The sequence below is a fragment of the Ambystoma mexicanum genome, chromosome 10, assembly GCF_040938575.1.
Source record: "Ambystoma mexicanum isolate Mex_15411 chromosome 10, UKY_AmexF1_1, whole genome shotgun sequence".
In the NCBI taxonomy this organism is placed as follows: Eukaryota; Metazoa; Chordata; class Amphibia; order Caudata; family Ambystomatidae; genus Ambystoma; species Ambystoma mexicanum.
In genome coordinates, this window is record NC_090932.1 from 331556358 (window position 1) to 331575184 (window position 18827).

Sequence of the window (18827 nt, forward strand, 5' to 3'; positions counted from 1 at the left end):
AAAGTTTAGCTATGGGTGATTTTTTAAATTTTTTTAATCTCTTTATTTACATTTTTGTTAAAGGTAACAACAAACAAATAAACACACACGTAACATATGCAATTCAGCAGAATAAAACCATCCTTATAAGTAAATAACAATCAGAATAAAAAGCAATGGCACATTTGAAGCAAAAAATAAATCCAAATCACTAACCTCTAACAATGGCTTTACAAATAACAGAGAAAAAAAAACACATGGGATGTGACCAGACACACATACACAATACAAACAACCACCCTACCATACGACATCAAGCAAATTCTCCTACTCTGTCTAAACTTTAGTCATAAAATTCATTAAACGGTCACATAAACTTTAAAAAGCAGCATAGAGAGGATGACTATCTTCTCAAAATTTGAGAGAACTTGTATATTAACTAACCATTCTGCCACACATGGTTTTTTCCTGGTTTTCCAGACTTTTAATATTTGTCTGGTTGCGACCAAGAGGACTTTATTAATCCAACATAATGCTGCACAACCAATAAACCTACAATGTTGCTGGGATTTCAAAAGCACTGTAGATGGGGTTCTTGGAAATAAAATATTCTATATCCAATCAATTCTATCCAGCACGTCATTCCAAAAATCCCTCACCCCGACACTATTCCACATCATATGTAACAAGGTAACTTTCTCCAGCATGGGGTCTGGCATGGATTCACATGCTCATGAATATTCACCGTCGTCAGGCTGGGAATCCTCAGTAAAGAAAAAAATCAGTTGCCGTTTCGTTTCTGATTTGGCTTTCTTAGTAGTTACCAATCGCTGGTCTCTGGGTCATACTGCCCCCAGCCAATGACTGCCCTCTCCCTAAGCCCCTCCCCTGGCAGCCATTCTCAGATTTTTACCGCACGTTCAAGTGTTGGAAGTCCTCGTGCTATAGCTCTTGAGCTTTTACTGCATTTTGTGATTTTTTTTTTTAAGAGTTTAATCTCATTTTTTCGGTCAATCGAGCCTCAAGCTCCACCGTTTCTACTTCCGATCAATGGGGACCCGTTTCGGAATTTTCTACGCCCCTCAAGGGCGAAGTTCTCATCGAGTTAAGCTTCTTGGAGGATTCCAGAAGACCTTGAGGCCTACCCCGTGGACATGACCCAGGACAAAGGAAACTCGACGCCCGGATCCGAGCTGTTCAGGAACTGCCCTGGATGCGGATTGCAGAAGGTCTTCAAGCAGGACTAGCATTCTAGATGCCTCTACTGCCTGCACGAAGACAAAATGCACGTGGAGAAGGACTGTGCGTTTTGCACGAACATGTCGGAACGGACCATAATGGATCGGCATATCCGCCTCACCAATTGGCAGGAAGGAAAGAGCCCAGCAGGTGAGAAGAATAGGTCTGAGCGGTCTTCTAAGTCTTTTGAGGGCGCTTGGGCGACGGGGGCTCAACAAAAGGCTAAGCACCGCGAGACCAGGAGCGCCGAACGGTCGGGCTCCTCGGCTGCCAGGCAGGGCGTGCTTTCACCGACACCATCAACCACGAGTCAACGCTCTGGCTCGGGGAAGAGGACATCTGAGAACCCGGGTAAGCTTCTGGAGAAGCCCTGGTCGAAACAGCTGAGGGGGAGCGAGGCGGTGACCATCCCCCCCCCCCCCCAAGGTGAAGGCCTAAAGTGCGCCTAAAGTCGTGAAGGCCCTGATTCACCCGGCTAAGGCCTCTATCGAGGGAGTTGTGGAGGCCCTGGCGAAGCCTGTGGAGGCTACCCCAGTGGAGGCAACCTCTGGGCCCAGAGTTTCCCTACCACCGCAGAGGGAATCCTCTTTTCAGCCCATCGATAAGACCCCCGTGAAAACCCTGGTGGAAAAAGAGGGGGGGAGGTGGTGGCTATCACAGGGATTCAGCCTCTGAGGAGGAGCTGGCTGGGGTCGTGAAGGTCCTCAACAAGAAGTTTGAGGAGGTCCGGTTCCACGGGAGGGATCCCGATGAGGGACGAGTTTCCCGTGGAGGTGGAGGATTCCACTCCCCAGCCGTCGCGCCCGTCGCTGCCGGTACCCGAGCCTCCGGACAATTCGGGAGCCACCTTGATGGCGATCCAGGCCTTATGTACGGAGATAAGGACCAGGTTGCCCTTACCCCAACGGACGATCCAGCGGAACCTGGCCCGTCGGGGAGCCCTCCAAGCAAGAGGAGAAGAGTTCACCACCCCCCACCCTTCCAGCCTGCGCGGCCCTCACAGCCTTCATCCCCTTCCCCTGATCCTAGAGGGGACACGGGAACAGAGACGGCAACGACGGGGGACGGATGACGACAGTGGTGACGACGGGATGGACTTTCTATCGCCACCACCTCCTAGGGCCTCCCCGCCAGACGAAATTGGCTCCTTCCACGCCATGATTGCCAGGGCATCCGAGCTCTTCTCGCTCTGCCCCGAAGAACAGAATGAAGGTTTCCTCTAACAACGGTGTGAGGCCAAAAGGAAGACGGTCCTCTAGGTCCTTTTGGTAGATGACATCTGGGACGAGGGGCTTTTGCTCCTGAAGAACCCGTCCACGACTCCTGCCAAGAGAGACCGGTATGAGAAGAAGTACCGGTTCCCTGATTTCGCCCCTCTGTGCCTTAGGGCTTAGCCAACCCCGGACTCCTGCCAAGAGAGACCGGTACGAGAAGAAGTACCGGGTCCTTGATTTCGCCCTTCTGTGCCTTGGGGCTTAGCTGACCCCGGATTCGGTCATCTCGGCGGCGGCCAAGAAGAAGGTGGCGGGGGCTACGGCTTCGTCCTCCAACTCCCTCCTCCCCCCAAGACGGCGGCGAGGGGAAGAAACTGGATGCCATGGGGCGACGGGTCATCTCGTCGTCGGCGGCGATTACGATTAAAGCGCCCAACGCCTTAGCGATTGTGGCCCGTTATGACAGGGAGCTTTGGTTTAAGATCGCTCCTCTGCTGGACTTCCTCCCGGATGACAAGAGTGCGGAGTCCCTAGACATCCTGCAGGAGGGAGTGGTGGCGTCCGACCATGCCATAACGGTGGCCACAGACACTGCTGACACCGGGTCCGCCAGTTGGGCAACGGTGTTTGTCTTCGACGGCGTGGTTGGCTCAAGGCGACCGATTTCCACCAGGATATGCAAACCAGTTTTGGACATGCCCTTTGACGGGAATAACCTATTTGGCAAGACAGTGGACGAATCGCTGCAGGCTATCAAGGCCGACACAGAGACGGCCCGGGCCTTGGGGGTTTTGCAGTAACGACGGCCGCCCTTTCGTAACTCCAGAGGCAAGCAAGGTGCCTCCAAAAAGGATTCAGCGGCAGCTCCTCGACGTACCGCCAGGAGGCCTGCTCCTCGTCGCAGGAGGCCTACAGAGGATGCAGCAAGTCAGGAGGATCTTGTCGTCGCCAAGGCGGCAAGGCCGCTGCCAAGCAGGACTGAACCGGCCGTAGCGTCGGGCCCCCACCTGAGCACCCCGGTGGGAGGCCGGCTGGCGAAGTTAGTCAGCGTGTGGGAGTCCATCTCCACCGACCGATGGGTGCTGGATGCCCTGGCCTGCGGGCACACACTGAGTTTCTGAAGTGACACCGCATTCCACCCGTGGCCAGGAAGGAAAACCATGTACCCCAACTGCTGCTGGAAGTAAGGGCGATGCTGAAGAAAGGAGCCATCGAGCTCGTCCCAAAGAAGCTCCGGGGCTCCGGAGTGTACTCGGGGTACTTCCTCGTAGAAAGAAGACCGGCGGTTGGCGACCCATCCTGGACCTTCGTTGTTTGAAAAAGTACATCAAGGCCCAGAAGTTCCGGAGGGCTACCCTCCAGCACGTGCTGGGGCAGCTGGAGGACGACGACTTCCTATTGTCGCTGGACTTGGAGGATGCCTACTTTCACATCCCCATTCTAAAAGGACATAGAAGGTTTCTCAGATTCGTGGTCCAGGGACGGCACTACCAATTCAAGGCCCTGCCCTTCGGATTAAAGTCGGCGCCCAGGGTATTCACCAAGTGCCTAGCACCGGTGGCGGCGCGGCTGCGCCTGCACGGGATCCACGTCGACCCCTACCTGGACGATTGGCTCATCCGAGCAAAGACAAGAGAACTCGCCGTCGGGCAAACAGCGAAGACCGTCAAACTGCTCACAGACCTGGGCTTCTCCATCAACTTCACCAAATCCCATCTGGTTCCATCGTAGGTCGCACTGTTTCTGGGAGCCAAGCTCGACAGTGGCGCGACTGGCCTCCCCGTTGGAGGAAAGGACGAAGGCAATCATGGGCAAGGTGCAGCGGCTCTTGGCCATGGATGTGGCCAGGGTGAGATCCATCAAGTCCCTTCTCGGCATGATGTCCTCGTGCATCTACCTAGTGCTCCTGTGCAGACTGCGGATGCGACCACTGCAAGAGTTCCTCGCCGCCCGGTGGATGCAAGTGGTGGCCAGCTTCGAAGACAGGATCCTGCTCAACGAGGCCTTCTGCCGAGCGATCCGGTGGTGGGGCGACCACGCGCATCTGATGGCGGGTGCAGACTTCCAGACCCTGGCGCATCACTAGGCGGTGACAACGGATGCCTCCCTGGAGGGGTGGGGAGCGTACACAGGAGATCTCCACGCAAGAGGCCTTTGGCTCCCGTAGGAGAAGTCACTGCATATCAACATCCTGGAGCTCCGAGCCGTATTCTGGACTCTCAGATCTTTCCTCCCGCCCTCAAGGGCAAGGTGATGAGGATCTTCACCGACAACACCACCACGATGTTCTACATCCGGAAGCAGGGAGGCACCAGATCCCCAGCTCTATCCAAGGAGGCCCAGGATCTGTGGCACTGGTCCGTCGCCCAGGGGATGTTTCTGGTACCCTTCCACCTGGCAGGAATAAAGAACACCATCGCCGGCTCACTCAGCAGGGAGCTGCGCTCGTGCCACGAGTGGGAACTGCGTGAGGATCAAGTAGATTTACTCTTCCAACGATGGGGCAATCCCTAGATCGACCTATTCGCGACAGCGACAAACACCAAGTGCCGGAAGTTCGCCAGCAGGTTTCCCCAGCCGGGGAGCATGGGCGATGCCTTCTCATTCCCCTGAGACGGCCTGTTCCTGTACGCGTTCCCGCCATTGCTGCTGCGACTCATCAACCAACTCAAGAGGTCCTGGTGCAGGATGATCCTCATTGCACTGGCGTGGCTGAGACAGATCTGGTTCCCGGGCCTTCTGGACTTGTCAGTGTCCATCCCCCCCCCGTCAAGCTGTCGACGGATGCGGATCTCCTCGCCGGAGAAGGAGGCGCCATCCTCCATCACGACCCAGTGTCGCTGAACTTGCAGGCCTGGCTCCTGCAGCACTAGAGTTTGGAGCGTACGATATCCCGGCGGACTGCAAGGGGGTACTTGCCAAGGCCAGGGCGTCCTCAACTCTTAAGTACTATGGACATAAGTGGAAGCGGTTCTCTGTCTGGGCGGCGCACAGAAGATTAATCCTCTGCGGATTACGGCCCCTCAAGTGCTGCCATACTTATTATCGGTGGCCAAGGCGGGGCTGGCCCATGCCTCCATCAAAATCCATCTGGCGGCTAGCTCCCGCTACACCAGAACTCTGGGGAGCTAATCTCTGTGGTCCCATCACCTGATGGAGTTCATGAAGGGACTGTTCCGATCGTTCCTGCCGGTGAAGGCTCCGGCCCCGGCGTGGGAGCTCAACGTGGTACTGACCAGGCTCATGGGGCCGCCATTCGAGCCTCTGCATTCTGCACTGTTGAAGTTCCTGTCGTGGAAAACAGTGTTTCTTGTGGCCATCAACTCCACACGACGAGTGGGAGAGATCCAGGCCCTCTCTTGTAAACCTCCATACCTGACTTTCCACGAGACAAGGGTGGTGCTGAGGACACACGCCTCCTTCATGCCCAAGGTGCTATCAGACTTTCATCTCGACGAGCCCTTGGTGTTACCAGTTTTCTTCCCGTCGCCTTTGTCGCCGGCCGAGAGGACTCTGCACTCGCTGGATGTAGCTAGAGAGCTGAAGTTCTATGTGGACCGCACAAAGAGTTTTCGGAAGACATCACAGCTGTTTGTGAACTTTGGACCTGTGAACCAAGGGAAGGCCCTCAAGAAGGCTTCCATTTCTAGATGGCTGTCCAGCTGCATCATGCACTGTCACCGGTTGGCAAACCGACCACTGCCCGGCCGTCCGAGAGCCCATTCGACCAGAGCGATCACTGCTACCACGGCGTTCCGATCTGGTGTACCTGCTGGACATCTGCAGGGCTGCTACGTGGAGGTCGACGCACACCTTACCGAGATTCTACTGCATCGACCGGGATTCCAGGGAGGAGTCCAGAGTCGGCCAAGCAGTGCTGCGCAACCTGTTCGTCTGAAGTTGGGCCTGGTGAGGAGGTAAGAGATGCTTAATGTTGAGCCTTGCGACCTACCGTGGTTGTGCATGTGTGTTTATGTATTCTTGTATTCATGAGCATGTGAATCCATGCCAGACCCCATGCTGGAGAAGGAACAAGTTACTTACCTGTAACTTTTGTTCTCCAGCATGGGTCTGGCATGGATTCACATGCAAACCCTCCCTCCTACCCCTCTGCTTCTCTTCACTTGGTCCTACTGCCACTTTACGTGCTACCAAATCTGAGGATGGCTGCCAGGGGAGGGGCTTAGGGAGAGAGCAGCCATTGGCTGGGGGCAGTATGAACCAGAGACCAGTGATTGGTTACTACTACGAAAGACAGTTCAGAAACGAAACTGCAACTGATTTTTTTTCTTTACCGAGGATTCCCAGCCTGACGACGGGGAATATTCATGAGCATGTGAATCCATGCCAGACGCATGCTGGAGAACAGTTGTAAGTAACTTGTTCCTTCTCCTTCTGACATCCCCAGCAACTTTCAGTTTCTAACAACCCCAATCTGTGTATCCAAACCGGCGTCCAATAAAAGCGCCCCAATATCTGCTGGTGAATATAACGCAAATTCAAGTCAACTTTCGCCCTAACAGGAACTTTCCACAGATTCTGCCATTTCTTCACTGTAATAACCCTACCAAATTCCTCAGTGAGCTATGGGTGATTGTTTGATTCTGTGTGCGTACATTGGATTTATGTTCGATCCAATGTTTCCATGCTTTTCTGCTAGTTTGACCTACATACAATAGGCTACATAGACACTTAAAAACATGAAAGACTTTGCATATGGAAAAGATTTGACCCTTGTACCTGTTAATAAAACATGCCACTAACATAACGTGTTTTTTTTTATTTATTTTTACGGGCAGCAAAATATTATGCCATGCTACTTCTTTCCATGCTTTTATCTTTCTGTGGTTGATTTTAAATTTACAAAAACGGATTTAAGGATTGGTTTAGTTAAAAAATAAAAGCCTTTATTTCAAGCATTGTTTTGCTTTTGAAACTTTTTTCCTGGTCTTGCTCATTTATTAAGATAAGCTGGCTTGTTTCTGATTGAGGAAGATATCCATGATGAATGATTCGGATTTCAAGTAATCTCCCAAGCAATTTTTCCCCCAAGAAAAAAAGGAGGAAGAAAAGTGTTGTAAGCCGATGTCTTTTTGGCAGCCAATCAAGCTGTCTAGATAGTAATGACAATGTAAGATTTTATATTTCATCAAATAGCAAACAAACGGGCAATCAATCCCTAGTAAACCATCTGGAATTAAATCTTTTGACCTTTTTCGCTTGATCAAGGAGGAGTTCTTAATGTGCCTTTTCAAGTGTATCTCTTTAGTAAGCAGGTTGATGACACCCTTTGAGCCTAAACAATGTCTGACCTACATATGGCTATGGGGACCTCAAAACAGCAATACATATAATCAGAGTCAAGCTTGTACATCTTTTTGTCATGCAATAAACCAATGCAACAATAACCCCCACAGACTTTTTTATTCCACAGACTTTGAACCACTGTTTTTTGTCCCTTCTGGTTATTATTTTGTCGGCCCCTTTTTCCTCAGCAAAACATAGTGGAGGAACTCAACCCCCCAATATGCTCCTCCCCCCCCCCCCACTCTCCTCCCTTTTCCCACCTCCATTTTTGTCTCGTTGCACCACATGCCTGCTCTTTTTTACTAACAATCCTTAGCCTTCCATCTCCCCTCTCCTTATCACACCACTTTGCTCACCATGGCAGCCTGGCCCCATAAGCAAGGCATTTACTTGTATGGCTATGGGGAGGCAGGCCGATGCTGACAATCATTTGTTATGGTAAGACCTGTCACAGTGGTAGCCTATATGCTTCTAAACTATGAAATCCAATTACAGCCTTTACCTTTGTCCCCAAATATGTAACAATAACAAGAGTAAACAGTACATGCAAAATATTAGATTGCTATGAGACTCTAGCGCCAATAAGGCAAAGGATCCTGTTGATTGACTGCCAACAATGCACAAGTTCTAGACTGCCAGCCAATGAGTAACCTTTAGTGCGACAAACTCCAGCAGGGTCTTTTTCTGGACTGCAGTATCGGCTTGCTTTACACTTTGCAAGGAAATAGTTTTCTTATCTCGAGCACTTCTCATGTCTACTGCAATGGTGTATGTCAGCAGGTAATTGTCCACTTGAGGAATGTGCAGGGTGCTGTTCTAACCATGCTCCCAGCTCTTCTAGTATCGATTTGCCAAATGTCAAACTGCCTTTGTGCTAGACAGAACAAAGCTACATTTTAACTTAATTACAGAGTGTCTTGCGTCATTGTCTCTTCTTTTATCAAATCAAACATGACATGTATGCAAGCAGTGTCTTGTCACCCCTTGTTGCATACTTTGGATAATGCTGCATCACCACCAAGAAAATTGAACTACTAGAACCTGACAGTCTCTCCAGCCATGTAGTCTGAAAAGATGAATAGTGGGATTGTGTTTTTAAGGTAACATTGTTATTTTTTTGCAGGTCTCGTACAGGTGTAAATGTGCATATTCCCTTCATTGGCCATAGCATTTGCCCACAGCTTCTGGGCTCTAGAGGCCTTGGGCTGTCTTTGTCTCCTACCAATTACCACCAGTGTCCTGGCACTATTCCCTCTCAAAAGCTTGCACCCCACCAAATAGTCTGAGTGGTTGGGAAATGCCATATAATCCTCCCTACATGCAGCCCTTATCTGCTTCCAATTAATGCGATTCTGGAATTTTACCTTTTTGAAATAGGTAACAGTTGACCATAGATCATTTTAGTATCTCAAATTTCTAGGAACAAGCCACCATAAAAGTGCCAGAGGAGAAACATACATAGTGATTTGCCCAGGTTTGAAAGCAGTATCAGGATTTTCAACATTTGGAGGGAATTGAACTTGCTACTTGAGGGCAAAAAGGTACATTTGGAGGACAAAGATGGCGAACATACTAAATAAAACCCAACTGGGGTTTATAGGGCACGGCTTGCCATCAAAGGGCAGAGAGCTGTAATTTGCATTTAGGTTCTGTTACATGCCACAAACTAACAATGCAGGGACACATGGAAAGTTGAGTGGAATTTTCAGTGTACAGGAATTTTCAGAGTCTGTATTAATTAATTTGATAATCGTTAAGCGACCATGAATTCTGAAATTCGTTGTCGATTCTGGTATCCAATCATTTTAAATATTTTTCTGAAGGGCATATTACCCTTCAGTAAAATAGTAGCAGATGATTGTCATTTTTTTCCAACTTGCTCACGTACTTACATGTGAGGAGAACTGAGAATGCTGACAATGCCTATACCGTGCTTGGCAGCAGGTTTCTGACTAGGATGCCTCTTACAGAGCATGGAGGTTCTGTGTGAGGTAGTTGGGAAAGAAATATACCTGTATCGTAGTGCGTGGCCTGTGTGTCAAAGATCTGCTTGAAAGCGCAGCCTTCTTTCCTGAAATTTTTTGGATGAGTGACCTGTAATTGAGCTGCGTCTCCATCATAATTATTTAGTAAACTGCATTCAGCTGCAATAGTGGTAAGGATGGGAGGAACACTGAGGGAAGTGGGGGAGAGTGGCAGATCGTTATTTGCTCATTTCAGCCGACTTATAAATGAGGATCAAGTCTGATCCGCCCATCAGTCTGATCAATATACACTGTAAAAGTTGTCATATAATCCTCCAGGAATTCAACACATGGAGTGATCACAATTAAGTTTGAGATCGGGCACAGGGCGGTTTCAGATCGGGGCTTTCAACTGTCGATCCGGCGTTTGTTCGCTGGCATCTTTCTTACAAGTATGCGCTGGCTAAGAAAAAGCTCTTTATGTTGCATGCTTAGATTTTTCTTCCGCCTTCGATCTAGTGGTCATAGAGTCTGTGGGTTAAACTTGCAGCCATGGGGGTTGAAAAACGTCTGCTTGATATCATTAGGGCCCTTCACACTAAGACTAACATTCAAATAAGGTATGGAGAAGACGGCCAATTGATGCAAAAAGTCCAAACTGAGAGGCGTAAAACGGGGATGTCTACTTGCCCCATTCCTTTTTTGTCTGTATATAAAAGACATGACGAAATATGTTGAAGCTGCAAAAGACCTCCTTAATGTAGAGAGGCCAGTGCCTATGCTTCTATATGCAGATAATTCCACCCTTCTTGCGAGGACTCCCAATGCCCTCAAAGCACAGTTACAGGCATTCTCCTCTTAGTGTTCCTGCAACTATTTAATCTTGAACAAAGGCAAGTCAAAAGGGATGATCTTTAGCAATGCAACTGGCGCAAACCAAAATCCACATTCATATTAGAGGGGCAACTAATATAAGTAGTGGATAGTTTCTCCTACTTAAGCATGCTATTTACATCACATTTTTGCTGGAATCCCCAAATTGAGTCGGCTTGCCGAAGAGCCACCACTGCTGGCAGAGCGATCATCAAGTTGGCCTGCAAATACAGGGACAACTATGCAGCAGTAATTGAAAAATTACACTGTGCAAAGCTGGGAGGTACAGTAGCATATGTTGCAAAGCTATGGGGTCTCCACAAATAAAATCATCTGCCAAGCGAGCAGCTCTTCTGGGTAAATCCAGCCGGTTCTTCCATAAGTTTTACATCAGCTGATCTCCATGCAGATGCCAACTTCCTGAAACAAGAAAGAAGGGTGTTGGATGGTCCGGCTTGATATGCGATTCAGAGGGTAACCTCTGAAACAAAAGAATTGGTGGACTTGGCATGGCATGAACATTTTTCACAAACCCCTGTCTCCTTGTACAAGACTAACTTGCTGAAGGACCGTACCGAATTGGGCCTTGGTACATTCTCAATCAGGATTCTTATTTACCTGACCGCCACAGGATATTGTTCGATAACCTAAAAGAAGCCCAAAAGCCAAGACAACAGAGGCTGAGTGAGGAGGAGCGGTTTGGCTCAATAATATATTTATGTAGGAGGGGAAGGCCACCAACTGTACCTATGACACTCGCAGATGAGACGCCTATTTTATCTTGCTCGAGCAAACATTTTACCTCTTGTGGTCATCGCCAACAAATGGAAGGGCAATTGCCATCTAAAATGTATAATGTCCTCGGCAGAGAGAGGATCTGCCCCATTTTCTTCTGGAATGTCCTGCTTATGACTCGTTAAGAGCTCAATGAATCCTGCCTTTTGCAAGAAATGAAGGCCTTTTGGACGTTCCAGATGGTGACATTTTTCTTTTGGGGGGTCCGGACAGTAATATGACTAAAGCTATTGCAATTTTTATTTTCGGATCTTCGCAACAGTCTATAAGGTTCATCCAAGACTAAATATACTGCTATTCAGATATTCCCCTGCATGGTGGGGGTCCATGATTCCATGATGTGTTTTTATAGTTGCTGTCTATATCTTTTGGACCATTTTATGTCTTTGTTTTACCATAATATTTTAGTTTTAATGTTTTATATGCATCATTTCTTTTTGTTTATTATTTTGCTTGCACTGTATTTTTTCTCATGAAAGACTCCATGAGTCGAAAATGTATATGAAATCTAATCTACTTTCATCAGAGCAAAAAGGTTTGGGAGATGAGTGTGGGTGCCAGACTGCCAGGTATTATTTTGCTTTGCTTTGGGATGGGGAGAGTTACAAGATGCCAGTTACTTTTTCCATTTGTCTTTTTTGATTGCTTAAATTGTCTACAGTTCTCTCCACTTATCACCTTGTGCACCAGTGTTCCAAGAAGAAAATGCAGAAGGTGGGAAATGGACATACAGATGGCATACATAAAATGGAAGATGGGCAAATATCAGCAAAGGGGTACATTGAACCCGGTCTTCCATGTGACATCATTTTCAATCAGATTTCAGTTGCAATCCTTTAGTGTAATAGCTCTCCTTTTCTGATAGTTACCCATCTCCAGTTCTATATATGTTCCCCAGAATTATGAAAGCTTCTTGCGCTGAGCCATATGTCCTTTCCAAACTAGTTATCAGGAGGTGGCTTTCTTTTCTTATCTAGATGCTTGTCAGAAATGTTTTCTTTTGCTTCAGGCATTGGACCAGGAAACATCCGAGACAAACGACTTGGGTCAAATGCATGAACACCAAAACACTGAGAAATTCCCACTGGAGAATGGACTGCATTGTTACAGGGGAACGCTGCCAACGGTAATCTTAAAATACTGTCCAGTTATCTTAATACTTATTGATATAAAAGAGAGAAAAGTACCTCTTACAATGTTTTCTTAGTCCTGGTATATATCCATTTAATATAATATGAAAAACAGGAAGCGCATTTTGCTTTTAAACCACCATTTTCTTTGTAATGCTGACAGAACTGAAGATTATAAATAATGTCCAATTATCTTGTATCATATGTAATGTAATGTGGTAGACTACTTGTTAGGCAAAGCTGACAACTCTGCAGTGGTGTGCTTTTTAACCTCTATAATGAATACCAAACTCAGTTTTACCTGCCAATAGTAAGATTGCCAAAATGGCATTGTCTTCTGATTACCGTCACAAGATTGAGAGGTGGTCTCACCTGAGAAATTGGCCAGCCGACGTATCCCAATAACCGGTTTAGAAAGGCCTACAAAGCACAGCAACAGGGTATGATGAACGCTTGAGAGGAAAGCTAAAGCAGCGGCCAGTTATGATGCAGTGATATGGTCATTCAGTCTGGTAACACCTAGCAAGAATGAAAAGAAAATATATTTTAAACATTTGGTAGGCATTCTTACACTTGCTCTGGAGTAACACACATAGAACTTGAGAGGCCATTATAGCTTTTTCTGTTAAAGGGTATGGGGAAATGAGGAAGCCAACTTGATGCAGGGAATCTGCAGACCTGTATTTGCAGTCAACTAATTGTGCTGTGCCCCCTTGTTGAAAATAAATGCAAGATTTATTTGGTTGCATAAATGTAAACCAATACTTTTCGATCACAAAACTAATCACTCTTAAGGTAAAGGCTGAAAGAGAAGCTAGTGAATGAATGACTCCATCAAACTGGACATATGAGATTTTATCTACCTTTGCAAAGCAATCATCTTTGGAGAAAATAAATGTATGAAAAGCTGTTGATCAGCAGAGCTCAACTAAATTGATCACCTTTGAGAACGGTGACAGCAGTTTGGGTCGCAACATGGCATTTCATTTTAGCTGGCTCTATTGCAAAGGCTATAGTGAGTCTTTTCTACATGTTATCCTCTTGTCTGGTTTATGCAAGAATCCGTAAGGGGAGCTTGTTTCCCAGACTTCAGCAGATGAGATTTTCACAGTCTATGCTGTGTCCATCTTATCTACGCAATCTACTATTGACAACCTCCCCGGTGGCAGCCTGTGCTATTAGGTCAGCACTTGTGATTTAGACTAATGTATGTCCCATATAAAGAATACTGATTTTTATCTATGGTTCTTAGTTCCATAGTTGAGTCGTACTGTAGTGTCTTCAATTAGACATTTCTGAATGGCCATAGATCTGTAACAAAACGGGTGTTTGCTGGAAGGTTTATAATAAATCTTAACCTTTGGTATTGCTCTGGGCAACCCTCCAGACCATCGTTTATGGCCTGCCAAGCCATTACAAAAGGGGAAAACCATATGTAAATCAGGTTTGGTCCCACATCAAAAGGGGCAGTCAAGCCTGAACTGGTTGTTCACATCCCTTCTGCATGCAACCAAAAGCATCCCCAAACACATTTCTGCCTCGTTGGTCCTCATCAGTGAGGAGTAGCTTGTGTCTGTAGGCTCAGCAGGCATGGGACCCACGTCTGGGCAACAATGCCAAAACATGTTTGCGGGTGCTTATGGTTTGTGCAGAAGGGATGTGACCAAGCAGTTCAGGCTGGAGGGCCCCTTTTTGGGTTTGACTAAACCTGTTTTGCATATGGTCTCTCCCGTTTTGTAATGGCTTGGCAGGTGAAGAACAATGGTCTGGAGAGTTGCCCAGAGCTGTTCTGCTGTGGTCCTAGATCTTTACAATTTCTGCTAAATTGCGATCAGTGTGACAATCCTGTTGCATATTGGCATGTACTTTTTGATGTTGGTTTTGTTGTATGTATTCTTATGAGCAGGCCTCCAGACAAGGTGGGTACTAGGCCTTTTTATGCATGAAAATCTTGCAAATACGACCGCTTTATTATTTTCCTGGGTACATTTACACACAGGTTCAGAGCAGAGGGCAGTGCAAAGGTCAGGTTACTTGATAGAAACTAGGAGGCTTCTTTTGATTTTTATCTACATGGATGTAATTGCAAGTGACCTCTGAAACAAAATGTATTTCTCTGAAGCCTTAAAGGAATGCTTTGTTTCCATTCAGCTTTATAAACACTGTGCATAATTTCCTAGAATGTTAGGATTGTATAATTAATTAGATGGAAAACTAAGTTGCAACTGAGAATTAATATTCTGTAACAAATTATGCTTTTTTTTCCAGTGAAAGCAAACCAGTTTTGCACAATTGTATTTTTCAGAGTTCTGGTGCTGTGTGCATAATCATGCGGAGGCAGATCATTTTTACACTGATACTTATAATTAGAGTGTAAATTAAATTATGTAAAATTATGACTATGCACAGTCTAGATTACATCCATTCAACCTTGCAGTAAATGGGGTACATTACTATAAATGGTCAGTGGCAGCAGAGTCTTTGCTCAAGGGTGAGTGATTGTCATTACACCAATCACAGGTGTTTTAGCCTCTCAAATCGTCAAGACTACAATTAAAACATCCAAAACCTGACTCTCCAGGAAGTGCAAGCGCTGTTCAATAACAAACCAATGAAAGTTACATTTGTAATTGAAATAGAAACTCAGCAAAACCTGTCCCTGTGATAATCCAGATAGTTATTTAACTTCATGTAGTGCTTGATAAATGGTTCGTCCAACATCTAGGTACTGTGATTATTATCCCTTAGTCGATACTCATTTAACCAACCTCTGAGGATGTTGGCCAATAAGATGGCTCAGTCGGTTGAGTACTCATTGCCGCAATCTGTGCATGATCTGTAGGTTGCAGGTTCGAATCTCGGCAAGTCCAACTCAGCCTTTCATCCTCTCGAGGTCGATAAAGGAGTACCGACTATGGTTTGGTGATAATTGTGATAAATGTTTTATGTACAGCGCTTGGCCAAACGCGCTATACAAATAGCCATTTGACCATTAGATTAGATGTAGAATTTAGCATGGAGTCATTGCCTCTCTGCACTGTTGTATTATAACATTGGCATACCGTTGTGTAGTAATAGCTCCAGGAAATGAGGACTCATTAAACATCAAATGACAATTCTGCTATCGAACCTCAAAACACACAATACAATTCATGTTTGCCTAACTATGTAATTGGCTAGGTTTTGTGATTTCAACATTTAAATATATACAGGAGAGATCAAATGGCCAGACCTTTGAGAAATGATGAAGGGTGTATTCTGTCGCAATGCAGAAAGCTGCCGTACGGTACTGATTTCCGTACAGTTTGTGCATGCGTCGGCTGGATGTTGCATACATTTTACTCTCTTGCAAAATCATTTTTACTCTCTTAAAATAACATTTACTCTTAAAGTTTAAAAACGGGGAGTAAAATACTCCCACCTCAAAATCTTATCTGGAGCACTGCTTATGAGAGATTGCTATTTGGCACTATGTATTTTTCACTGGATACCTTTAAAGTGCAAATTTGTTTTGTATTATCCCAACATAAAGGGAGTTGTCTTGAATGTGTTATATTGAACCTGTTTTATAACTTGTTATTGAAGCTGATATGTATCTATATCGGGGGGAAAACATTTCAAGTTGCAAGCTGCCAGCCAGCCATGAAAAGTCACTTTCCCACTTAATTGTATACAGACAGCAAGAATCAATAATCACTAGCCAATAGCTAGTATCAAGTGGACATTATGTAGTGTGTGTATTTGTTTTATCTAGCGTTTTCAAGTCTAGGTTTGGCCTATGCATTATTATGAAGGATTGTTCGCTTGCTGGCAATATGCGTATTTAAAAGACTTTGTCTATACTCTGATTTTGTAGCTATTGTGCTACTTCTCTCTGAATGAGCAGGTTTAATTTTACAGTGCTGAAATTTGTTTTATCCCGGTTGTACTGTTCTATGGTAATTTATTTTTTTATGAATTTTACCCGAAATAGGTAGTGAAATGCAAAATATTATAGGCATTTAGGTAAAAATTGTTTGGGCAATGGTCAGGCATCTCATGTCCAGAAGGTTTCTGTGAAGAAATGACAACTGCTTTGCAGGCGTGCATGCATAAGTAGGGGCTACAACACCCACTCAGCCCCCACAATACTGCTAGTAAACAGGGAGTGAGCCCAATTATCAAGGTGAAATGGGCACAATGTAACCTGTGTATCTCCTTTGCTGTTTTGGGTAGCGCAGTCCATGGCCAGGCTATACACTTCAGGAAGGGTGTGAGCTAGGTCAGAAGCAGGTCAAACAATAGTACTGTAGTACCCAAATAAAAGAATGTACAACAAAGGGTCTATAAATATAGGATATTTAAGTAGAGAAATGCACCCAACTAATACAAACACTACTGGCTTACCTTGCGAAGCTTTAACCTAAAGGGGGCTCTCTGGGGTGCTTAGGAAAAGATTATGAACAATCTTTTTTATAAAGGTAGAGAAGGGTTCTTAAGTCACCAGGGAGACTGGGCTACTTCAAATATCTTTTTAGTTCCCTTCTTTCAGGGCTCAAGAGTGTCAGGTCTGGATGTTTGTGCCAAGCCAGGCTCCAGACAAGGACCGTCGGCTATGGGTTTCGAATGATGATGCGATGTTCGGCAGCAGCGATGGCTTGCAGGCAAAAGATGCTGGGAATAAGGGGCATTGTTGGGTTGGTGGTGCTGGAAGGCTCAGCAGCCTAGGGTACAGAGAAGCTGGCACTTGCCTTGGGCGGCTAGGAACCTTGAATGGCTCAACACTGTCTTCGTACTGCTGCGGTTTGAAGCCACAGGAGCTTGGTAAGCAGGCAAGTGGTTCGAGTTCGGTATGCTCAAAGACTTGCCAGGTCTTGGATGCTGAGATGGCAGACCTTTGGCATTGAATTAAACACTGATGCATGAAAGTCATGCATCAAAATCGAAGATGACTTGGGCAGTTTCCAGTTAGCAGCGTGGATCGTGTTGAAGGTGCCCACACCAGCATGGAGGTGGTTCAGAGATGGAGGCAGAGCCACTGCTAGCTTCTTTGGTTCTTTTTTTGTTGTGAGACCAGTCTATGATCTCAGAATTAAGGGAAGTCCTTTAATCTGCCCTTCCCAACCAGGAAAGTTTGGAAAGGACACTTTCAGGGTTCTGCGATCTCCAGTGAGCAGGGTACTGGGTAGCAGTGTCTGTTGTAGTAGGCCTTGTCCAGCCAGCTTGTCAAAACAGGCCTTTGTGATGGTTAGCAAGAAGAGCTTTCCGCTTCCTTGGAGCGCCTGGACTTCACCTCTTTGGCAGATGACGATGACTTTAAAGTAGTCTGTACTCCTAGTCGGGTTACAGTGAATCCTTCAAAAGTGTTTCAAAGCCGAATCTACTAAGGGGATAGTCACCTGCCACCCCACAGCTGATCTGTCAAAAGCAAGCCTGTTAACAGTTAATGCTGGCTGCTGTAACAAGTGTTGTTTCACTTATGATGTCCTACCCAAAGTGCCTTGTCTGGAGGAAGTTAGGATGGGGACAGAATTTGTGAACCGTCTCTCCTGGACTACTCTAACACAAACCCCTTTCTGTGTCTGATACGTTCAAAAGGACATAATAAATCAGCACCCTTTGTGAGAGGTAGCCATTGTAATGGCAAGACACTCTATGGAGTGTTCCTGCTGTCTGCAGGAGGTGACAACCCTTCTCAGGTGTATCCAAGAAAAGGCTTCCAGGGTGCGACCCAAAATGTTTATTTTGGGTACAGCCAGCCCAGACCACATGATACACACCAGGCCCGACATCAAATGCTTGTTGCTGTATAATTGTGTAATCTTGGTGACTGCAATGTCAAGACCAGACATGGCTATATTCGGTTTTTAACAACTGCCATGAGGGATGCACAATTGTGTGTGGAACCAGAGGAGCATACACTTAAAAAGCCACCTCTGTTGGTTGGAACTTTGGGTTTCAGCTACTGGGTTCAGGAATATGCGTATGACATTTGAACATGCCCTTTCACTGCTGAGGATTTCAGGAGACGCCCACAGCAAAGGTACATGGGCGCGCTCTGCTGTTGTTGGGGACCATTGCGCAAGTTGGGTCTCATTAGCAGAGCCTGCTTTCAGAAAGTGAATTCTCTGCATAGTTTTATTAAAAATCAAAAAAGCTCACTTTCCCACACTCACAAAATTGGTATTTTGTCAGTTTCTCTGTGGAGCTTTTTGCTTTTACTCACTCTTAAATTCCATATAATTTAGTCTCATTCCATGCTACTAAAAATGTCATGGGATTAAATTCAGTTCTCCAGCATGGGGTCTTGCATAGATTCACATGCTCATGAATATTCCCTGTCAGGC

General features: G+C 46.2%; 1 protein-coding gene across 3 annotated transcripts in view; it reads left to right on the forward strand.

The window, feature by feature from the left end:
• NSD3 (nuclear receptor binding SET domain protein 3) overlaps nt 1–18827 on the forward strand; it is a 2619674-nt gene that overhangs the window by 195441 nt on the left and 2405406 nt on the right. For all 3 annotated transcript variants that reach the window (XM_069617934.1, XM_069617935.1, XM_069617936.1), the window contains exon 3: nt 12381–12497. In XM_069617934.1, coding sequence (XP_069474035.1) covers nt 12381–12497 — 117 coding nt within the window. The remainder of the gene's footprint in view (nt 1–12380; nt 12498–18827) is intronic.